General features: G+C 38.8%; 1 protein-coding gene across 1 annotated transcript in view; it reads left to right on the top strand.

Annotated features, from left to right (window-relative positions):
• The window catches only part of ITGA2 (integrin subunit alpha 2), a 77733-nt gene that overhangs the window by 45233 nt on the left and 10057 nt on the right, over positions 1-22443 (top strand). The window contains exons 10-22 of the mRNA XM_089486165.1: positions 111-184; positions 2599-2737; positions 3988-4133; positions 4252-4395; positions 6436-6639; positions 8501-8637; positions 10209-10348; positions 12710-12861; positions 14437-14547; positions 16493-16575; positions 17078-17219; positions 18476-18559; positions 21818-21894. Coding sequence (XP_089342291.1) covers positions 111-184; positions 2599-2737; positions 3988-4133; positions 4252-4395; positions 6436-6639; positions 8501-8637; positions 10209-10348; positions 12710-12861; positions 14437-14547; positions 16493-16575; positions 17078-17219; positions 18476-18559; positions 21818-21894 — 1633 coding nt within the window. The remainder of the gene's footprint in view (positions 1-110; positions 185-2598; positions 2738-3987; positions 4134-4251; positions 4396-6435; positions 6640-8500; positions 8638-10208; positions 10349-12709; positions 12862-14436; positions 14548-16492; positions 16576-17077; positions 17220-18475; positions 18560-21817; positions 21895-22443) is intronic.

Below are 22443 nucleotides of genomic sequence, written 5' to 3'. Positions count from 1 at the left end.
AAAGAGGTGTTAAACTGGATTATTTCTGCAGTGTGGATGCAGCCAATGTAACAAGTTTGTTGAATAAGCACATGAATAAACACCAGTTCATACTGTTGTTTTCCTACCAGGCACTGATCAAGGTGATTTATTCCAGCTGGAAATGTCACAAGTGGGTTTCAGTGCTTCATATTCACAGCAAAAGGTAATGAATATTTTACAAATTTATGTACTAGCTAGACTTTATTAATATGGCACTACTTTGTAGTAAACTTATAACAGTGAAGAAGAAACATTAAAATAGGACAGAAGTGTGTATTAATAGAAATGTTGAATTGAAAGCTATATTGAAGGCTTAGAAGGTATATTGAAGCTTTAGACTGCTACTCTCAGAATCTCACAGTAAGCTGGGGAATTCAGGAGTTGTAGACCAACACATCTTAAAATTAAAGATGAAAAATTGTTTAGTTTTCTTCCACTTGCTAGTTTGTTTTTTTAAAATAATAATTAACATTTTTTCCATCTGCAAGTTTTGGCAAGTTCATTTGGGTAACTTAATTAGCAACAATGCATTGAAAGAATTTGTTATTTATCTGCAGTGGTCAAATTCAGTAGGTATATCTGTTCCCCGTGCAGAGTGAATCATACTATAGAGTGCCATCTCACTCTTAGAGATTGAGAGAATAAGAGAAAAAATAGGAAGCAACCCCACTTCAGTATGACAAATGTGGTCAAATATTCTGAGATGTACAGTCGGCCCTTCTTATACACGGATTTTTTATACACAGATTCAAGCATACACGGTTTGAAAATGTTCCAAAAAAGTATAAATTTACCTTGATTTTCCATTTTTTATAAGGGACACCATTTTGCTATGTCATTATATTTAATGGGACTTGAGCATACACGGATTTTGTTATACACGGTGGATTTTGGAACCAAACCCCAGCGTATAACAAGGGTCCACTGTACTATATTTAATTTAATTTAAAGCAGATCTTAGAAAGCTAACCAGTCAGAGCTTTTCACTTTGATTGTGTGCATCTATGAGTTTCATTTTCTTCCACATTGTAATTTTTATAACTCTTGCTACTTAGTTTAAAATTCTGAGTTCTTTCTATTTACTTTATGCAGTGGGATCTTGTAGAACCTTTGAAGGCACATCCATACTGGCCGCTTAATTTGGTGCCAGTCTAGAGCATTATGCCCCAAATTGGTTCTGGATTGACCACAGTGGTGACCATATGCATCAGGCCAAATCCAGCATGACACCACATTGTTGTCTGTTGCATTGGCCCAGCTACCCCATCCCCTGTTTTCAGAGCTGCCACCACCACTTCTTCCTGATAGGATCTCTGTTTAAATCCTACCTGGTATGCCACCATTTCTGCTAAGGACAGAATCAGCCATCTGGACATGTGATCAACAAGGAGTCTGGGCCGCCATTTCTGTCTGTAGCAGATGTAGTGGCACGCTGGTCAGGCTTTCCATAGAGCTCCTGCATTCAAGGAAGAAGCAGCAGTGGTTCTGAAAACAGGCTATCCCCTTTGACTACACTGCTCAGCTAGAGGAAGAGGGATGATGAAGCTCTTGGCATGAGGAGAGCTGGACTGAGCCAGACTGAACCCAGTTCAGTTGTCCACACGCGAAAACAACCTAAGGTTAACCCAGGGTTCCTGCGAAATACTGGGATTTTCCCTGACTTTGTTTTGTCCAAAGCAAGTCAGATTAAGGACAGAAAAACAGGGATCTCCACTGGAAATAGCCATATGTCATCAGGACTGCAAGTACAGGCTGCAAGGTGAATATCACATTTTTCATAAGCCCCTTGAGAAAAACCCCTCAAAGAAGAACCTAGTAGCCTAAGCTTTTCAAAACGTATATCTATAAAAGTTTATGCTTTCTCTTTGGTCCAAAACACACTGCAGAAATAATCCAGTCTGAGACTGCTTTAACTGCCCTGGATCAGTGCTGGGAAATTCTGGGAACTGTAATTTTGTGAGACATTTAGCCTTCTCTGTCAGAGAGCTCTGGTACCACAATAAACTACAATTCCCAGTGTTCCCTAGGACTGAGCCAAGGCAGTTAAAGCTATCTCAAACTGGATTATTTCTGCAGTGTGTTTTGCACCTTTGATAGGGCTGGAGGAGATAGGCAGGAAAGAGTGGCCTGAGTCTGCTCTGGCCAGAAGTGGGTTGGAACCCCACTGACCACATGGCCCTCTCCCAAGGTAGGCCATGCAATGCAGGAGCTAACCAGAGTCAGATTATTCAAGGTCTTCTTTCCTCCAGTCCAAAGGACCAGAGCATGGCTTCTGCATGGCTTCCAGGCGCTTTGGAGGTGTGTATTGTCTAATCGACACACCTCCAAACCATCCGGAAGCCTCTTCATCCCACCTGTCTGTTTCAGCCCTTAGTCTCAGTGGTGCTAAAAGATCTCTTTGCATATTTATCCAGACTAATGCATCTATGTGTTTGAATTCAATTTAGTGTATGAAGTACTTTGTGAATTTTTAAAAATCCTTATCGCTGAACAAATGAACCAAAGGAAATTCTGATCCATCTTATTTACTTGATTGAATTTTAAATCCTGTTTGCTTTCTATTTGATTTCTCCAAAGGAGGTTCTCATGTTAGGTGCTGTTGGAGCCTATGAGTGGACTGGGACTGTGATCCGGGAGTCAGAAAAACAAGCTACTATGTTTCCAAATGATGCATTTGAAAAAGTTTTGCAAGATAGAAATCAGAGCTCCTATCTAGGTGAGACTTACAGTCCCAGTGAACACCATAACATGTTGTTGGCTAGAATTATTGAAAGGACCCCCCCCCCCCATATATATATATATATATATATATATATATATATATGTCAGAATATGGAATGAAATCACCATTCCAGACAATTTCAAGACTATTCTGGAATTGTAAGTAGTGCGTTTTTAAGTAGTTGTTGCTATTGATTTCTACCCTGCCATTTTCCCAGTTCAGAAATGAAAGCAGCTTACACCAAATAAAGAAACATATCAGTTTGAGCAATCATTTGTCTTTTGATTGTTTGATTGATTAACTGAAGTTAGAAATTAATCAGAAAAAATCAAAATGCCTATGACAAGTCATGTGTTCTAAATGGAAAATAACGGATCTTATATTTATTTATATATTGATTAATTACAATCAATATTCCATCTTTCTGCCAAGGCAAAAAAAATCCAGATGTCACTAACGCTGTATACCCTGAACTAAAAACATGCCCAGGGAAATGCCCCAAGCACTGCAGAAAGACTGCACCAGGTGTGCTGCTCCACTAGTGCCCAGAGATCCTTGAAAATGGCTTAACATTGGGAACAGAGTATAGGGAAAGAGTATATTTAGGCTAAATGCTAACCGCACCCCACCCCAATTCTAAAGATATGCCTTGAAATGTGGAGTAAATCTGCAAAAGGAAAGTCTCTGACATATGCATGATTCCAAAGGAAGGAAAGAGGATAAAAGATTTTTGTATTTTCCACATGGAGTTGTTTTTGACAATGCTGGCTCCTTCAGCTTAGTACAGTCGGCCCTTCTTATACACGGATTTTTTATACACGGATTCAAGCATACACGGTTTGAAAATGTTCCAAAAAAGTATAAATTTACCTTGGTTTTCCATTTTTTATAAGGGACACCATTTTGCTATGTCATTATATTTAATGGGACTTGAGCATACACGGATTTTGTTATACACAGGGGATCTTGGAACCAAACCCCAGCGTATAACAAGGGTCCACTGTAATAGAGATGAGCACTGTCCCCAATTTGTCAAAGGGGAAACCTATACCTTTTACCTCCCTCCCTTCCTGAGCTGGGTATAGAGAATGTACTATACATGGATAGTTCTGATGCAATAGCCATTATGAACTGGAGCAGAGGGTGCCGTAATTCTCTCTTCTCATCATGTTGAGTCCAGAATTGTGTCTTATTCTGTATATAAACTGTTACTTGTAAAGATTAACTACAACATTGCCTTTCAGGTTATTCTGTTGCTGTTCTCTCAATGGAAAGCACTGTCTATTTTGTTGCTGGCGCTCCACGATCCAACTACACTGGCAGAGTAGTGGTTTATCAGGTGGATGGCCATGGCAATCTAAATATTATTCATTCTCAAAAAGGAGAGCAGGCAAGTGGAGATGTGTTCTTGATTGTTTCCTATTTTATGTTTCAAGGTCTGTCTGCTATTTGCCCAAACTTTGCTACAATGTATGTCTGTAACTGGTGCAATAATCCCATCATTTCAGATTGGCTCCTATTTTGGCAGCGTAGTGTGTTCAGTGGATGTTAATGGAGACTCCATAACAGATGTACTGTTAGTTGGTGCACCAATGTTTATGAATGATTTTAAAAAAGAAGAAGGGAGAGTTTACATGTTTTCTGTCAAAAATGTAAGTAAAAATAAATCCAAACAGTAATTCTATGATCTCTCTGCTAATTCTCATCTTTTTCTCTTCACTTGGCTATGTATTGGTCAATACTGAAAACCAAGAGAAAAAAATGTATTTCAGATTCAGTAGCATATACACAATAATGGGCTAAATCCAGTGTTCAGCTGGCAGTTTCAGCAAATGTTTCTTTTCTTCCCCTTTCAGCCCTCCCTACCTCCTGAAGATTGGCTTCTGAAGGGTGCATCTACACTGTAGAGATAATGCAGTTTGACATCAGTTTAAGTACTGTAGCTCCATCCTGGGATTTGCAGTTTTAGAAGGTCTTTCTCTGCCAGAGTGCTGGTGCCTCACAAACTACAAACCCCAGGATTCTCTAAGATGGAGCCATGGCAGTCAATGTGCTGTCAAAATGCATTATTTCTATAGTGTATATGCACCTAAAGTTTCCTTGCCCACCTGGGTTTGGGAGATACACAGGTAGGTGGTACCATCCTACTATCTATAGTCAGCCATTGGATTTTGTCCAATCAAATCATATCCTTTCGTTACTGCTGTCCATTTTATTGCTTGTATTTTTAGATAATGTTATATCTTGTATTTTGTTTTGTTGATTTTTTGTTGTAATCCTGCCTTGATCCGCAGGGAGAGGCAGGAAATATAACTAAAATTATTATTATTATTATTATCATTATTATTATTATTATTATTATTATTATTATTTTGAAAGTAAAACAGTAGAAAAACTGACCCCCATGGAAGACTCCATCTAGTGTTACGTGCTTATGGTTTTTAAATGGAGATTTCCATATTTCTTAGTTAAGCTTTTTCCATCTGACCTCCACAGTTTTCCAGTCGTAGAGCAGAAACAGTTGACAGTTGAAGTCCATCATTACTAGATCTTGGTTAATAATGTAATCGGTCTCTATCCCAAAACCACCTTGGATTCAAAGCCACCTTGGATCCCATTTTGGGAGAAATGTGTGATATAAGTTTTATATTGAATTTTTATCTTGTATTGTAATGTTTTAAATTTTGTAAGCCACCTTGATCATATTTATGGAAAGGCGGGGTAAAAATAAAATTTATTATTATTATTATTATTATTATTATTATTAAATAAATAAATAACAATACAATTGTTAACAATATATAAAGTACAGTCATGTACATACATTGTCAAATCACTTTGTTTCTCATTGATATATATTCCTTTTTATGAATATGTATACAATTATGTTTTAATTTAATTAAAATTAAATTAATTATTTTATATTTAATATAAAAACACATATTGGTCATCTCACCTCAATCTTTAGCAAAAAGGTATAGATACTTTCAAAATACCTATAATCTTGCTGACTTGGTTTTACTGCAGAATTAGGATGGAGAGATTAATTGCAACCCATGCTTGCCCTTCCAAATGCCTACTTAATTAAGTGTGAACATTTATAAAAAGATTGTGCATACATAGCTCAGCTGCTGGAATGGATGGTAGTGCATGATTCCCATTTGCATCAATTATTTCCTTATCCAGTTGGATTAGCTCTTGTGCATACAGTTTCCTTCTTTTACTGTCCTGTGTTATGCCAAAGGAAGTAATTGTGGCAATATGAGACACACAGGGAAGTTATTTTGTGTGACCAATAATTCCAGAGATGCTTAATGGAAAGTTTTTATTACTTGTATCTGAGCTGATTTTATAGCACTTTCTTTATAGTTGGCACAACAACAATCAGGAGTAAGTATTTCTACAGTTGACTATTTCTTTCTTCTTTTAGGAACAAGGAAATTCCATTCCCATTTCAAAGAATTACATTCGGATGCAAGAATGTTAGTCTAGTGGCTTAAATCCAGTTCCTACTCCTAAAGAGAATAGGCCTGTAAAATACAGCAGACCATTTGAATTAATGGGACTTATTTAAGAGTTGGCTTACCATTCAAGAACTTATTCAGTTGAGACCTGTATATTTAGGCCAGCATATTTAATAAAGCATTAATGTAAGTTTATTTTCCTCTCTCCTTCTAATGTTTTTGTCAAAGGGGATTTTGGACAAACGAGAAATTCTAGAAGGTCCTGAAGGGTTAGAAAATACTCGGTATGGATCTGCTATCACTGCTATTTCAGATCTTGATTTGGATGGTTTTAATGATGTAATAGTTGGAGCACCATTAGAAAACAAGAATGCTGGTGCAATCTACATTTACAATGGCAGACAAAGGACAATACAGACTAAGTATTCCCAAGTAAGTAACATTGATATGTTATGCTATTGATCAAGGAATTGTTACCAATACTCTGTTCTCAGACAGAGCTTGGAAAACTTACTTTTTGGACTACAGCTATGAGCATGTCCTCTCATCTGAGCCATTCAGAGCTATGCCCATGTCCACAGCATTTTTCTTTTCTTTTTTTCATTAATAGATCAATATTTTATGTTTGTTTTTTTACCCTTTTTGTCATTGTATTCTAGAGCTCTGGTAAATAGATTACAAATCTGCAGCTTTTGGGAAATCTTAGAGATAGTATTGGTACTCTTATGCTGAATAATCTATTTTCAAGATAGAAGCTAAACAAAAAACAATCTCAGTCAACTCCCCCCACCCCAGCCCAGATTCTCGCAGTGAAAAGAAAGAAGGTCTTTGTAAAACATATAAAAGTAACTTTACTTACATTGAGTGGTGCATAACCAATTAACCAGATAAGTGGTCTAATGGATGAGAGGGCAAACAAAAAATAGCTGCAAACTAAAGTGGTGAAGGAAATGAGAGAGTGCAGAAAGCAAACAGTCAAAAGTTTGCAAATATGCAAACTAGTAGTGAGTATAGGCAATCAAAGGCAAGCAAAGGCTGCTAACTTAAGAGTAGCATGATTTTCAACTGTTCCTCCTGAGCTCATCTTGGCACTTAGAATGTCATTACCCTCACTTTTCTGTAGAAATCCTCAGTCCTCATGAGATGTTCTCAGGAAAAGCAACAAACTGCAGGTAGAGGAACAATTTGAAACTTCCTTTAGTTGCCTTTTTGTTCAGAATCCTACATTAGACCAAAGAACAAGATCAAACCCATTTCTGTAAAAAGTATTATTATTATTATTATTAGTAGTAGTAGTAGTAGTAGTAGTATTGCTCTCTATCTTGCTCCCTATTATTGCTATCAACTGATTTTATTGTTATCAAATATCCAGCATGTTTTCTTAAATCAGCTGAATTGTGCTAACTGAACACATATGTTAGATATTTACTACAGATTTAGTATCCCTTATCCAGAAATGTGAAATACCCCACAATCTAACATGGTTGGCTGAGACAGTGACATTTTTGCTTTCTGTTAGTTCAGAGTACACAAATTTTACTTGTGCACAAAATTATTCAAAACATTGTGTATAAATGTACCTTTAGGCTATGTGTATAAAGTGTATATGAAACGTAAATGAATTTCAGTTTAGACTTGAGTCCCATAGCCAAGATATCTCATTATGTATATGCAAATCTTCCAAAATCTAAAAAATCCAAAATCTAAACCACTTCTGGTCCCAAGAATTTTGGATAAGGGATACCCAAGCTGTTCTATTTTACTATTTGATGACTTTGGTTTTGTTGTGTGTGTATGTGTGTGTAGAAATGTAGACATGTGGCTGTATTAGTCCCTTATACAGTGTGCCCTTGCTATCTGTGTGGGATCCATTCTGGATCCCCCTGTGGATAGTAAAAAATGTGGGACCTTAAGTCCCATTCTTCTCAATGGGCACGCACCACCGTGTGCGTGTGTGCCCATTCAGAAAGCATGAGGTTGCCATCCATGGAAGCTCAAATCATGGATGGCAAGCCCACGTTTGGCCCAGGTGCACTGTAATAAAAATTAAGAAAGAGCCTCATGACATGTTAAAAGTTTTAACAAATTTATTGTGACATAAACTTTTGTGGGCTAAACCCTATTGTTTCAAGTGTTTATGCTGTTGTGAAATTACAAGCAAAATTATCATGAAAATAGATAAAAACCATGTAATGCTAATTTGAAAATTTTGGGTGGGATAGAATGCTCAAAATACTTAAAACCTAATATTGTTAATGAAACAATGTATCTGCTGTAAACAATCTCTTTCCAGAAAATTTCAGGATCAGACCCTGCCTTCGGCCAGCAACTCCAGTATTTTGGAAGATCAATAGATGGCCGTAGTGACTTAAATGGTGATGGGATAACTGATGTATCTGTAGGATCTGATGGAAATGTGATTCAACTCTGGTGAGCAACAGATTTTTAGAAAAATGACAAATATTTTTTTTAAAAGATGTCCATTCCATCCATTCCACCAATATTTGGGGTGTCACTAGAGGGTGCAGACTGTGCCATGTGACACCTCTAAGGGAGTGTATTACACCACTGCTTCGCAAGCATCTGCCTTTTGGCAGAAATAAGTTGTGGCTTTCGCCTCCATGCCTTCAAACCACTGAAGAGATGGGGTGATGCTGAATGGGAGAAGAAAGGAGAGGCCCCAGGTTTTTAAATAAATTTTAAATTGTATTTTTTTTTAAATTAAAAAAATAAAATTTAAAAGGTTTAATTTTTTTAGAAAGTTTTTATTCTTTTAAAATTTTCTTTAATTTCCACTTTAACCATATGAAACTATATACAGTGGTCCCTTCCCTTATGTTCTGGACCCCCCCCCCCCCAAATATGAGGCAAATTCCACTATGCTTGAGCCCCATTTAAAGTAATGGGGCTCGTGCCCATGGCACTCTGGGCGCACACGCCACTACTCTTTCTGGTGCGTGGTGCCACTTCTTCCGTTGCGGCTTTCAGCACATATGACACGGGCACACTATAGATATAAATACATTTAGGCTGTTTGTGTGATACTGTAATTTAAAGGTATAATTTTAATTTTACTAGTTGTTTATGTCACAACTATTACCATTACATTATATTCAGTGATATATGGGAATTATGATTTATGCATAACATTAGTAAAAAATATTACTAAGGATTCTGTTTGGTGTGATGGGAAGAGGTCAGTGGGGGGTGACAGCATGAGTTGCTGTGCTCTGGGTGACACCAAACCTAGTGGCGCCGCTGTCACTACTTTTTTTCCTCATCTTTTAACTGATTTAAATTAGATGCTAATTCACACATGCACAAACACATAAATCTACATCATCTGAAGAATCTGATGAAGTAGCCCTAAGTCTTAAAAGCGTATGCTACCAACTTTTTCCTTATGGTTAGTCTCAAAGGTAGTACAATATACTTTGTATATTGACATAGACTAACACAGCTATGTCTTTTAATTTTATTCCTATTATATCTTCAGGTTATCTTGAGTTGCCATGTTCTATAGGACAAACTGAACATATAATAGGAAGTAGTCCCACTATAATCCCACTATCAGAGGTAGTCCCACCATATTGCATGTGGTTGTCCCCTAGTAAGTATGTATCCCCAACCTATCTATTTTATAGTGCTTCTGCCATTTGTGGAAACATGTTTTCATCCTTGCACAAATGTGTTGAATGAGATACTTCAATTTCATTCGCACAAGCCCTTCCACAGGCATTGCATGTGAGTTTAGAGTAAGAGGATGCAAAATGCATTAAATTTTCATTTGTGTATCTGTTGTGCTACTTATACTAATTGTTTCTATTGCGTTTATGGGCTGGGGGTCTCTGCCACATCTCTTTCCACTGACCTAACTGTGAATACTACCATATAACACTTGTATTGTAATATTTTGGTAAGAGTTTGAATACATACAATCCAAAACAAATCTCCCTTTCTGTGACTGAGTGTACAGGGAAATCTATCACTCTGTAATTTAGGTCTCAGAGTATAGCAGTGGTGTCAATGCATGTCTCATCTACACCAAAGAAGCTCAATTTGCTAAGCAAGAATACAGAGGTGATTCTCCAGATATGCTTCATTGGAACTTTTAGACCGACCCGTGGGAATAATCAAGTTGGTAAGAATTTCTAACTTTATAATTTATATAATTGAGGGGGGGGGAGGGGAGATGAGTACAGCTTCAATTGTAGTTGGAAAATGTCCACTACAGTGAGTTTAATAATAATAATAATAATAATAATAATAATAGATGCAAACCATGAGAATTAAACACCTATAATGTAAACATTGAGGGAGTTACAATTGGATATGCTGCTGTGAAATTGTATAGCAAAACGTGAAACTGGCTATGCAGCTATATGCAGCACTAAAATGTGTCCCCAGTTAATATAGATGATCACTTCTCACTATTTGGTCAGATGTTACTAAAGCAGTAACAATATTGATGAATATGTTTGTTTGCATTTATGGTCTTTTTAGAGCTCCACCCCACCAAACTATTCAGTCCTTTCTACTGAAGAGAAGTTATGAGGATTCAAAGTACTGTACAGTTTGAGTCTCCCTTATCTGGAATTCTGAAATCCAAAATATTCCACAATTATCCACATGGGTGGCTGAGATAGTGACACCTTTGCTTTCTGGTTGATTATACACAAACTTAGTTTTCATGCAGAAAATTATTTAAAACATTATGGATAAAATTACCTTCATTCTTTCATATAGTGTATATGAAGCATACATTAATTTTATGTTTAGATCTGGGTCCGATCTCCAAGTTATTGCATTATGTATGTATATGCAAATACAAGTATTCCAAAATCCAAACAAATCCAAAAGAATCCACCTCTTGTCCCAAGCATTTCAGATAAGGAAAATTGAATCTGTACAACCTTTGTTTCCATAAGAGTTTATTTGTCTTGTGCTAGTGGTGAACAAATCATTACCTGTGGATACAGGTGGGCCTGTGAAAATCTATAGTAATGTTTTGTGCTTTTACTGCTGAAAAGTACAAAGACACTATGCCTGGAGACTGGCAGATCTCTATGGTGTAATAGAACCTCCTTGCACTATAGATACATATTACAGTTGCTTCTATACTTTGAAATCAGTTTGTTGTGGCACCAGAACTCCACTACCTGTGGAGCTCTACTACCTGTGGAGCTTCCACTACCTGGAAACTAACATTCCCAGAATACCATAGTGTTGAGCCATGGCAGTTAAAGTGGTGTCAAACTGGATTGTTGCTGCAGTGTGGGTGCAGCCAGTAGTAACCAAACTTTGGCAGCAGCAAAAATCTTGGTGATAGTATGAAAGTGTGATCTCTGGTTAGCCATCTACTGTAAATCTAAAAGTTTGCCATTCTTTTAGATCATAGTTTTATTTCTATGGGCTGGACAAAGCCCAAATAAATTATGTGATGCTGATTTTCTACATTTTTATGTCCTATTATATTCTTGTGAGTTTATGCTTCACTAAGCATTCATAGGATTGAAGCCTGAGGAGGAAACACAAACATGGGCAACTAAGGTGGAAAACAAATTTCATCCCTACTCCCACAGCAGACTCCAGCACCCTAGGAAGTAATTTTTTCAAAACAAGAAGGAATTTATAGTCACTAGCAGTTTAAATTAAATAAACTATTGTTCCTACAAGCCACCAGAAATGCTGGCTGACCCTATTTGCATCACATTTTACCTAAAAAGAAATGCTGGGAAAAACAGGACACATGTGTGCATTTGTTGGACCAAGAGGGTGCAGGAGACTGGGAAAGGTGTTAGGGGCTGCAAGAAGACTATAGTTCCCTCATTTCTGTTTTCACATAATTATATGTCCTACACTGTCCATTAAATTTATAGGCAAAGGATCTAATAGTACCTTTGAGACTAATTGAATGGTTAGACTAACTCAAAGGTCCTACTAGATCCCTTTATATGCTGATTTTCCAGACTAACATGGCTATGTCTTTGAATTTTACCTTTAAATTTGTAGTGGAACATGTATATGTGTGTGTGTGTGTGAGAGAGAGAGAGAGAGAGTGAGTGAGTGATATATATATATATATATATATATATATATATATATATATATATATATCACAGACTCACAAAGGTACAACTCTTGTAATAATATTAATAATAATAATAATAATAATAATAATAATAATATGGTAATAATAATATTTATTTATTTAGATTCTGCTTAATCTCTAGGAATCCAAGCGAATTACAACAGTAAAGCAAAATACAGTTAAAAGAGAATACATTAAAAATTCCAAGATCCCCATCCCACCCTCCCAGTCATAAAAACATAATTACATTCTAAAAGGAGATTAAACCAAGAAAAGAAGTTAAAAACATTAATTTACACTAACGATTAAAATGAAATAAGAGTTTCAAGTGGGGCCTGGGTAGAATAAAGATAAAGATGGGGGATAATGGGAGAAAAAGGAGTAATTTCTACAATATGTTTCCCCCTTTAGATATCAGATACAATGTGACATTGGATGCTGATCTCTTATCCTCTCGAGTGACCTCTAGAGGCTTATTTAAAGAAAACAATGAGCGATATCTGCAGGATAATGTGATAGTTCGCCCCATGGAGAATTGTGTGGAGCATGTTTTTAATGTCCAGGTAATGCCATTGGTTCCATATATTATATAAACAGAAGTGTATACTTGAGGGTTGGTTCTCATAAACTGCAGATAAGACAGTAAACTTGCAACTTCCTTATTAGAAAGGCTAGAATGGCCCCCTTCCTTGCTGTCCTTCCATCAGCAGGCAAATACTTTTGAGAAGTGAACATTTTTAAAGTAAGGGCTTTTAAAAGCGTTCTGTGCTCTTTTAATTATATAGTTGTTTTTTAAATTGCTTTTTGACATTTTTAATTGTATGTTTTCAATTGTTTTTAATTTGGTCAGTAGTTTAATTTATAGCCCTGTCTCCTCTGACATGCCTGCAAAAGAAACCCCTTATATTTTATATGCTATGCACCTCCAACACATTCATTTTTCTGACTGGTGGAGAGCAGGTGGAGGTAATGGTGACAAAGTATTGAGCTGAAAGTAGAGATTACATGTTGCTTCATCGCCTCCATAGGTTCTGGAGGTTCTGCCTCATCACTATGCATCCATCTAGAGGCACACAGATGAATGCTTTTCTGCTGCTGCCCTTCCCTAAGATGACCAGTAAACAGCAGTGTTCAGGGGTATAGCATGTACAAGATTTTGGGAGTGTTTTGATCAATGCAAGGAGACACTGAGTTCCTCTCCCTCTCCCCCCCACCAAAAGAATCTGCCAGTTTTATACTAGCATATGTAACTAAAGAATGTCAACCCAGCGCCAAGGATTATTTAAGGGATCACCTTCCATAAAACCCACCCCATGCTCTCAGGTCCTCTGGGAGGAACGTATTGCAGCCTATAAAGACCAGATTGACTGCAATCTCCCAGAGAACCTTTTCTGCAACCACTCCCAGCCTGTGGAATGGCCTGCCGGACGAGATCCGTCAAATTACCAATCTAGATAGCTTCAAGAAAGCTTTTATTGCTTTTCTGTTCAATATAGGTATCAAAGGTCCAAAACATACTGCAGAAATAATCTAGTTTGAGCCTTGGCTCAGTGGTAGGGAATCCTGGAAACTGTATTTTATTGTGGCACCAGAGCACAAAGTAGGCTAAATGTCTCACTGGTTCCCAAAATTCCCTAGTACTGAACCAGGGCAGTTAAAGCAGTCTCAAACTGTTTTTTTTTTTCTGCAGTGTGTTTTGCAACAAAGTTAAGTTTGGTGGAAAATTATTTATGTAAACCAATACTAAATATAAAAATCTAAAATATTTGTTTTGGTTCCAAAGTGTTACTGCATTGAGTCACATCAGTTCAATGCTTCTCAGGTGATCTGATGTGGGAGATCATATATATATATATATATGTGTGTGTGTGTGTGTGTGTGTGTGTGTGTGCTAGGAACTGGTGCCATGTTCATGTCAATGGGCTACAAATGTTTTTTCGTTCACACACTTGCACTGGTCTATCACTTGAGCAGCACTTAATTAGATAACACATCTAGCTAGACAACTTTGTAATTAAATATATGAATTTGTATAGCATAACAGGCAGAAACTGATAAACAAAATACTTTATTATATATGTGTATAATCAAAAATATTAACAGATGCTATTATATTATATGTGTGTGTCTGTTTATAGGAGCCCTCTGATGCTGTTGACTCACTTAGTGTACGTGTTGATATTAAGCTCAACAATCCTGGTTCAAGTCCTGTTCTTGATAAAACTTCTCCTGCATCTGTAACTTATACTGTAGGTATATTAACACATATTCCATTCCTAGTGTCAACAATAAGTTGCCACATAATGTAATTGCAGAAAACCAGATGTTATTATAGTGTCACAAGGGTATTCAGTGGATGAATCGCAAAGATCCATGATCAGATCAAATAAATTTTAAAGTTTAATCATAGAGACAGAAGTTGTCTTCTCAAGTAGAGATACTCGTGAAGATTGAGGGACCTTGGCTCAGACGTAAGCTGGAGGGCCCCAACTGATGGATACATCAGAAATAGAGATGGATACTGCTTCCTGGCTTAAACCACAACTGACCCTGAAATGGATGCAAAAAAGGAGTGCAAAACTGCTTCAGCCATTCAGCAATTTCCAAGGCTGATCACTCTATAAATCCTCCTATTGAAATCAGAAGAGGCATCAATATTTATTTCTGTTGATAGACCTGACAGTGATATTGATGTTGATATCCCTGCCCAACAACTACAATTGTCCAAGGAGGTCCTCCTCTGTCCCACTGTTGAAAACAGACAAGAAGGAGACAAAGGGATCCCATAAAGACTTGGCTGTGGTATATTCTCCCCTTCAGTGTTCAACTGGCACCATTATTGGCCTTATTTAAGTGCCAAATGAAATCTTTATGGTTCATTCATGTTTTGTGTCTCTAATGATTGCATTTGCTTTTGATCAATTGGGGATTTTACCTAGATTATGGCCTGGTACAGACCACCCAAAAAGGGTGGTCTCCTGGCGCCTAATTTTGCTCCGCAGGGAATCTGCAGCCTCCAGACCACAGGACTTCCCCACGGAGCAAAAAGAACCCACAAAAAGCGGGTTCTTCTTGTGGTGCAATTATGATGCCGCAGTGCACCAATGGCGCGTTTGCAACATCATAATGGTGCCGTGACGTGTGGATGCTAGGCGTCTTTCACATAACAATGGAAGCGCCCATCTGTACAGGGGGCCGCCATTGCTATGGCCTCGTCACGTGCTAGGGTTGAGGCACGTGTGGGCAGAGCGCCTCAGCCAACCCCTAGCATGTGACGAGGGCGCCCAATAGTCCTATCTGTACTGGGCCTATGTTGAACTGCATTACAATTTTGGCTCGTGGCTAGCCTATCAGCATGGCAGTGAATCCTCTCCAGGTTTTCATCCAGGGGTTCTTCAAGATGATAAACCCATTTTTAAATAGGTTCTGCACCTTGGACAGCATCTTTAATGCTGGTGTGAATTCACTGCCCTATAGATACGGAGCTATCAGTCACAACTATAATGCAATTCAACATAAAGTAATATCCTCAGGTGATCAAAATGCAATCATTGGGACCCCCAAAATTTGGATGCACTTCAGCATATTAATTTGGCACCTAAGTGAGGCTGAAACTACTGCCAGTTAGACCTTCAAGGGGAGACTACACAAATACTTAAATGTTTTAGAGTTTATTCATATTAAAAAAATATTATAGCATTTTAATAGCACTTTAACTGCTCTTACAGTACCCTGTATAATTCTATGGTTCATAGCTTGATAAAGAGCTTAGAATCCTTTATTACCCGAGTGCTCTTCCCTTAATCAGAGCTCTAGAAATACTTATTTGTAACAGATGATTCCATGTCCCTCACCATGGTTCCATGCTATGGTATTCTGGGAACTGTAGTTTTGTGAAGTTCTGCCAGAATGCTCTGTTGCCACAACAAACTACAGTTCTCAGAATTCTATAGCATTGAACCATGATAATTAAAGTGATGTCAAACTGGATTATTTCTGCAGTGCAGTTGCAGTCTTAGATTTTGAAGGGACCACAAGGGCCATCTAATCGAATTCCTTACCCAAGAATACACCACTAAAGCAAACCTGAAAGATACCCTTCCACCTTCTGTTTAAAGACCACCACTTTAGGCTATGTACAAAGTTACATAGAACATTACATAGAAGATGAGGGTTTTTTTTTTCTTTTTGCAGATACCATTTGTTAAAGACTGTGGTGGAGATGAAGTTTGCAATGCTGACCTTATTCTTGATGTTCAACAGAAAACAAATAATGGGTAACAGTTGTGTTTTTGTCCCCATTCAGTTCTTCTGTAATAAACAATTATAGAAAAGAAAAAATATAGCAAATGTGTATAAATAAGGAATAATTGCATAATATTTTGCTTTAAACTTAAACAGAATTTATGCATTGGCACAGTATTATAAAATACCAATGAAATAACAGACTACTGTATATGACTCCTGTAACAAAAGATGAAAAACTGAAAGTATTGTTCTTGAATGCATAGTTCTTTGGAAATGTGTATATAATAACACACTGGTTTGCATGCTGAAGTTTGAGATAAATAGTATCCATGCTGGCCTCCTGCTGAAAGCAGAGCATCCTTGAATCCTGCTGATTTTAGTGAGACTCAAGTATGCTTAACTACATGTTAGCTTGCCTCTAGATTGGTTGTTTCCAGCGCACATACTTTCATTTAAATAGACTGGAATTCACTCATATGCCACCTTAACAGTATGTTTCTGTTGTTTTCTATTTTTCCTTCCTGGTACCAGCAAACAACCTGTTATTATCAGCAGTAAGACCAAAAGACTGATATTCGGTGTGAAACTGAGAAATAAGAATGAAAATGCATACAACACCAGAATTCAAATTGCTTTTTCTGAAAACTTGTTTTTTGCCTCATCTTCTTCACCTGTACGTGCAACATTTATCTCCAATTTTACTACTATAATGTTAGGAATGCCAGCTATTATCTTTAAAATGAGTTTTTTTCTTCAGAAATGTGGCCTATACTACTAGTTAGTAGGAATTCTACACCATCTCTTCACCATTGTGAAGATATTTCCTAAATCAATGATGTTTGTTGCCATAAACCAGTCCTGTGAAGGCCCTGGCCCTGTGCAAACCGGCCTTAAAGGTCAGGTTGGGAGTGGAGTCGGGGCATAGTGTCCATATGATGCATGCCCCAGCTCTGCCCCCAGGGCAGCGTGACACCACACGCCTCACCGCATGGCACACAGAATCATAGTGCTCCTCTGGCACTGAGCCTGCATGATGCAGCACTGAAGAAGCGCCGTAAAGTCATGGTGCTGTGGCTATCACACTCTTTCCAGGATGCAAAAAGGAGCTGCTTTTTGCAGCTCCTTTTCATGCCTTGGGAAAGCCAGATTGGGGACGCAGCGTGCAGTTGCCGTGGTCCCAATTTGGCTGTAAAAGGGGCAGCTGGAGGCTGCCCCTTCAAGGTTTTCTGTATAGTCCCTATGTTGACTCAGATGCTGAGTGCCAATGAGTTCAATGGGATTTGACCTCATGCCCTAGAAATGTGCTTAGAATTGACTACAGTAATTCAGTCACCAAGAGGAAAGGACGTCATACAACACATGATGGGGGAAATTAATTGTATTATTTATGGAGCTTTTTCCACTTGCCCCAGTATGGTGCCCCTTTTCTGGTATTTTGTGGTTGTACTGTTGCGTGCTTTCAAGTAGTTTCTGACTTATGGTGATCCGAAGGTGAACCTATTATGAGGTTCTGATTGCAAGATTTGTTCAGAGGGGGATTGCCTTTACCTTCCTCTGAGACAGAGAGAGTGTGGCTTCCCAAGGTCACCCAGTGAGATTCCATGGCTTAGCATGGATTTGAATCTTGGTCTTCAGAATTGTACTTCAGTGCTCAAACCAGTTTGTGGTGCTTGCTGTCATCTAAGGTTCCACTAGGCTATTCATTTTTATTAGACAGCAAATACTAATGAAGCCAATACATGGCATATGTGAATATGCAGCAGAGGCATATATACAGAAATATTAATGACACACTCTTGTGATTTATGGAATGGATTAGAAAGTTTCACCAGTAGGGAACATGTCCTGTTTAGACTACAAAGCAAAGTTAAGTTTGAAGCATTACAGAGCTATAATTTTATGAATAAATGTCTGTCTTTAACTTTACAGGTTGATGGAACTGCCGTTTCTTGTCAAGTCCAGCAATTTGTTATCTGCCAGATCAGCTATCCTGTTTTCAAAGAAGCACAGCAGGTATGTCTTGCAGTTCCAGTTTAAATTACCATATATACTCATGCATGAATTGAATGCAGATTTGGGGACCAAAATTATGGATTTTGATAGGTCAAGAGTAAAACATAGGGGAAAGCAACAAAGGATGTAAAGGACAAAGCAAAGGAAAATTATGTCAAAGAACTTCCAAACTTCTGGCAGGCATAATTGTTTTTGCTCACCCTAAAGGCCAGATGGAGGAGGTATGAACTACTGTACAGTAAATGGTGGCTGTGCAATGTGTGGGAGAGTAGACCAGGCATGGCCAGGCCTAAGAAAATGCACACATGTCAAAAAGGATGTAAAGGCGAGAGTTAAAGTACAGTATTAATCTTATCAAAAAAAGGAACTATCCCCTTCTCCGAGTAGAGTGGTGAAAGGCAAGAATTTATTTTGTCCCAGGAGAACCTAAAAGAAGCATTCTCAGTGCCCCTTTGAGGGGAAGTGCCAAAGAGCTGCCACTGCTGCGATTTCCCAACCCAGGCATTCAAAAAGGCCAGAAGCAGCACTGCAGTAGAGAGAGTAGAGGGGGTTTGTGGTTCTTTTAGGTTCTCCCAGGAAGGTCTAAGATTTAGCCTTTTGCCACTCTATTCAGACAGGGATGGTTCCTTTACTTGATAAGAGTTTAGATTTAGATACAGTGCTTACACTGACCCATGAATAAGTTGACCCAAGGTTTGGGGGTCACAGTTACTGGATTTTTAATGAAAAATAAGTTTGAAGAGAAAACCTATTCCTGTGTATAGACCTATTTTTCCCCTCAAAAAAACAATTTTGGACAGAATCCACTGTTCATGGTGCAAACATGTTGTTTTGCATTGAAAGCCAAGTTATTGCATAAAGACATTTTTTGCAAGATGCCCCAAAATGCAGAACGCAATAACAATAAAAATCATAGGCCCGTTACAGACGGGCCTTAAATTACGTGCTGAGCAGGTACTAGGGTTAGGAAGCGGCGGCGTTTCCACAGCCCCCCAACCCTAGTACGTGCTCAGCACGTACAAAATGGCGTCGGCCGTTTCACACGGCCGACACCATGACTACGTCACGACCGCGCCACCTCCAAACGAGGCGGCATGGTTGTTATGTAGTGGGGCCGCATGAGGGCGCTTAGTGCCCCTTCCTCGTGGCCCGGAAAGCGGCGGACCGGGGCCTCAGCGGCTGCCGCTCTAGCCACTGAGGCCCCAATCCGGCGGGGAAAGGGGCGGGTGCAGGCCGCCGCTTTTCGGCAGTGTGTAACGCGCCATAGTGTCTGAATGAAGAGAAATATGATTGACTGGAACAAACAAGCAAAAATTGGTATTGGCATCAAGTAAAACTCTTGGGAAAGACATGCCATGAAAAGGGAATTTATCATGAAATACTTTGGTTGAAAGGGCACTGGGATAACTGATAATCTCCTTCTCCTCTGACACAGTGATATCTTATATCCATCAGACCCATATTTTTGAGAGAGCAGCCAAATCTAGTATTTCACACTTAGGACCAAATTACACATGTTTTTTACATAATTTGGTGTTGGGTAAGTGGGTTTTTAAAAAAAAACAAACGATAGCCAATGTAGTGGAGGAAAGGAAGCTGGATCATTGCATGGGGAGAGAGAAGAGGGATTTAACCCTTCCTTAATCTGGTATTGATTGGAATCTAACCTCTTCACATTTGCTGTTCCCAGTGTGAGAAAAATGCTATGCAAATGTAATTTCTAAGTTGGCACCAGCACTGAAAGGTATGGTCCTTTGTGGCCATTCACTGCATATCAGACACAATACAATGTTTCAAAAGATTATCAGAGTAAAAGGTATATTTGTATAAGTGTAGATAATTCTTCCCATTGGAATTTCAGTTCTGTCCTGCTCAATGGAAGGAAGAAGGTGCACAAACATCCTCCCCACTACCATACTGGGTGTGTTCAGTGTTACCCAGTAGTAACTAGTGGTTTCCATTTCCGTGAGGCAATCAGTCCACTCTGCCCTCAAATGTTTTCAGCATCTTGGATACCTCCTTTAAAATTCAGTCTAAATACTGTATTTTCCGGTGTAGAAGACAACCGGGCGTATAAGACGACCCCCAACTTTTAAATGAATATTATAGGCTTTAGCCTATACTCACTGTATAAGGCTACCCCTCCTCCGTGCCAGTGTGGGGCTGCAGGCTTCTCAGGTCTCCGGAGGCCTGAGAGGCCGGCGGCCCCAGAGCTCGCGCGCCGGCTTCTGAAGGGCCTCTGAAGGCCCCTCAGAAGCCAGCACGGGGCTGCCAGCTTCCCACGCCTCCGGAGGCCTGAGAGGTCGGCGGCCCCAGAGCGCGCGTGCCGTCTTCTAAGGGGCCTCTGAAGGCCCCTCAGAAGCCGGCGCGGGGCTGCCACCTTCCCAGGCCTCCAGAGGCCTGAGAAGCCGGCAGCCCAGAGCACGCACCCGGCGTACAAGACCCAATTTTAGAGGGTCAAAAAGTCGTCTTGTACGCCGGAAAATACGGTAAGTAGTGAATCCACTACTCCACTGACATTGAAGCTACTGGTATTGTCTCTCTGACAACAGTTAGCTCTTGCTTTTCTAATGTTTTCAATATCACCAGGCAATGGGTAGTGGAAGCAACATATACCCTACCCAGATCCTTGTTGAAAGAATGATTGCAAGATTGCACTGCATGAGGGATGATCAAAGAGCAAAGATAGACTTACGAGAAACAAAGAAAATAGGCTTTGCTATAGGAAATACATCTGAAAGTAGGACAGTTAATACATGCTTGGGAAAATTGTGAATGTGACAAGCAAAGGGAGTGAAGTCATCCTTAAAAGTATCACTCTGTATCATACAGACAAAAGATAGGTACAAGAAGAGGAACACCCTGGTCATCGTAATTATTTGATGCCAACACTTCTCCCCCTGTAGACTTTCTTGGTTCTTTTTGTTGCACTTCCAACATCTATAATCTACAGGAAATACATAGGACATTGAAGAAGAGAGGGCAAAGGGGCATGTTTGGAACTGGCAATATGTGGGGATGGGGTGAGAGAGAATCAGCTGGCACTGTGGTGATGCATCTAAATGAGGATTTGTTTAGTCCTGAAGGGTCACACTGAAGACATGGCCTTAAAAGAAATGTAGAATTTGTTTGAGAAAGGGGGTTGTTGCAGCATGCGGATGATATTATAAAGTAATTATAACTTCCTGAAATGTGACAACCACTGTCATAATGCTTTGCTTGTTTTTTAATTTCATCTTGTGTCTTTGTTTTGCATAGGTATCTTTTGACATCAGTTTTGACTTTAATTTGAAAAGTCTTCAAAATCTGGCAGTATTAAATTTTCAAGCTTTAAGGTATAGCATAACTTTTCATTTGACCTAAATACCCTAAAGACACCAGATCCTATCTAATCTTGGAAGCTAAGCAGAGTCAAGTCTGGTTAGTACTTGGATGGTAGTAACCACTAATTAGTACCAGGTGCTATAGCCTTCCTTCAAAGGAAGGAACTGACTAAAAAAACTCTAAGTATACCTTGCCTAGGAAAACCTCTGAAATTCATGGGGTCACTATGACAGGCATCTTGAAGGCACATTATTGTTGTGTGTCTTCAGATTATTTCTAATTTATGGTGACCCCAAAGTTAACCTATTGTGGAATTTACATGGTAGAATTTGTTCAGATGGGGTCTGCTCTTGCCTTCCTCTAAGGCAGAGAGAGAGTTACTTGCTCAAGGACGCCTAGTAGGTTTCCATGGAGGAGCTGGGATTTGAACTCTGGTCTCCCAGTGTCCTAGTCCAACACTCAAACCACTACACCACATTGGCTCTCACTGAAGTCACATAAATACATGATATGATACTTCATATATTTCAGTTAATAGGAACTATTTATTTTTATTTTTA

Source organism: Sceloporus occidentalis, unplaced genomic scaffold (genome assembly GCF_023333645.1).
Source record: "Sceloporus occidentalis isolate IW3139 unplaced genomic scaffold, rSceOcc1.0.p SCAF_1, whole genome shotgun sequence".
NCBI classification, from domain to species: domain Eukaryota; kingdom Metazoa; phylum Chordata; class Lepidosauria; order Squamata; family Phrynosomatidae; genus Sceloporus; species Sceloporus occidentalis.
The sequence above is the reverse complement of the archived record's forward strand: the minus strand, read 5'-3'. Positions and strand labels throughout refer to the sequence as shown.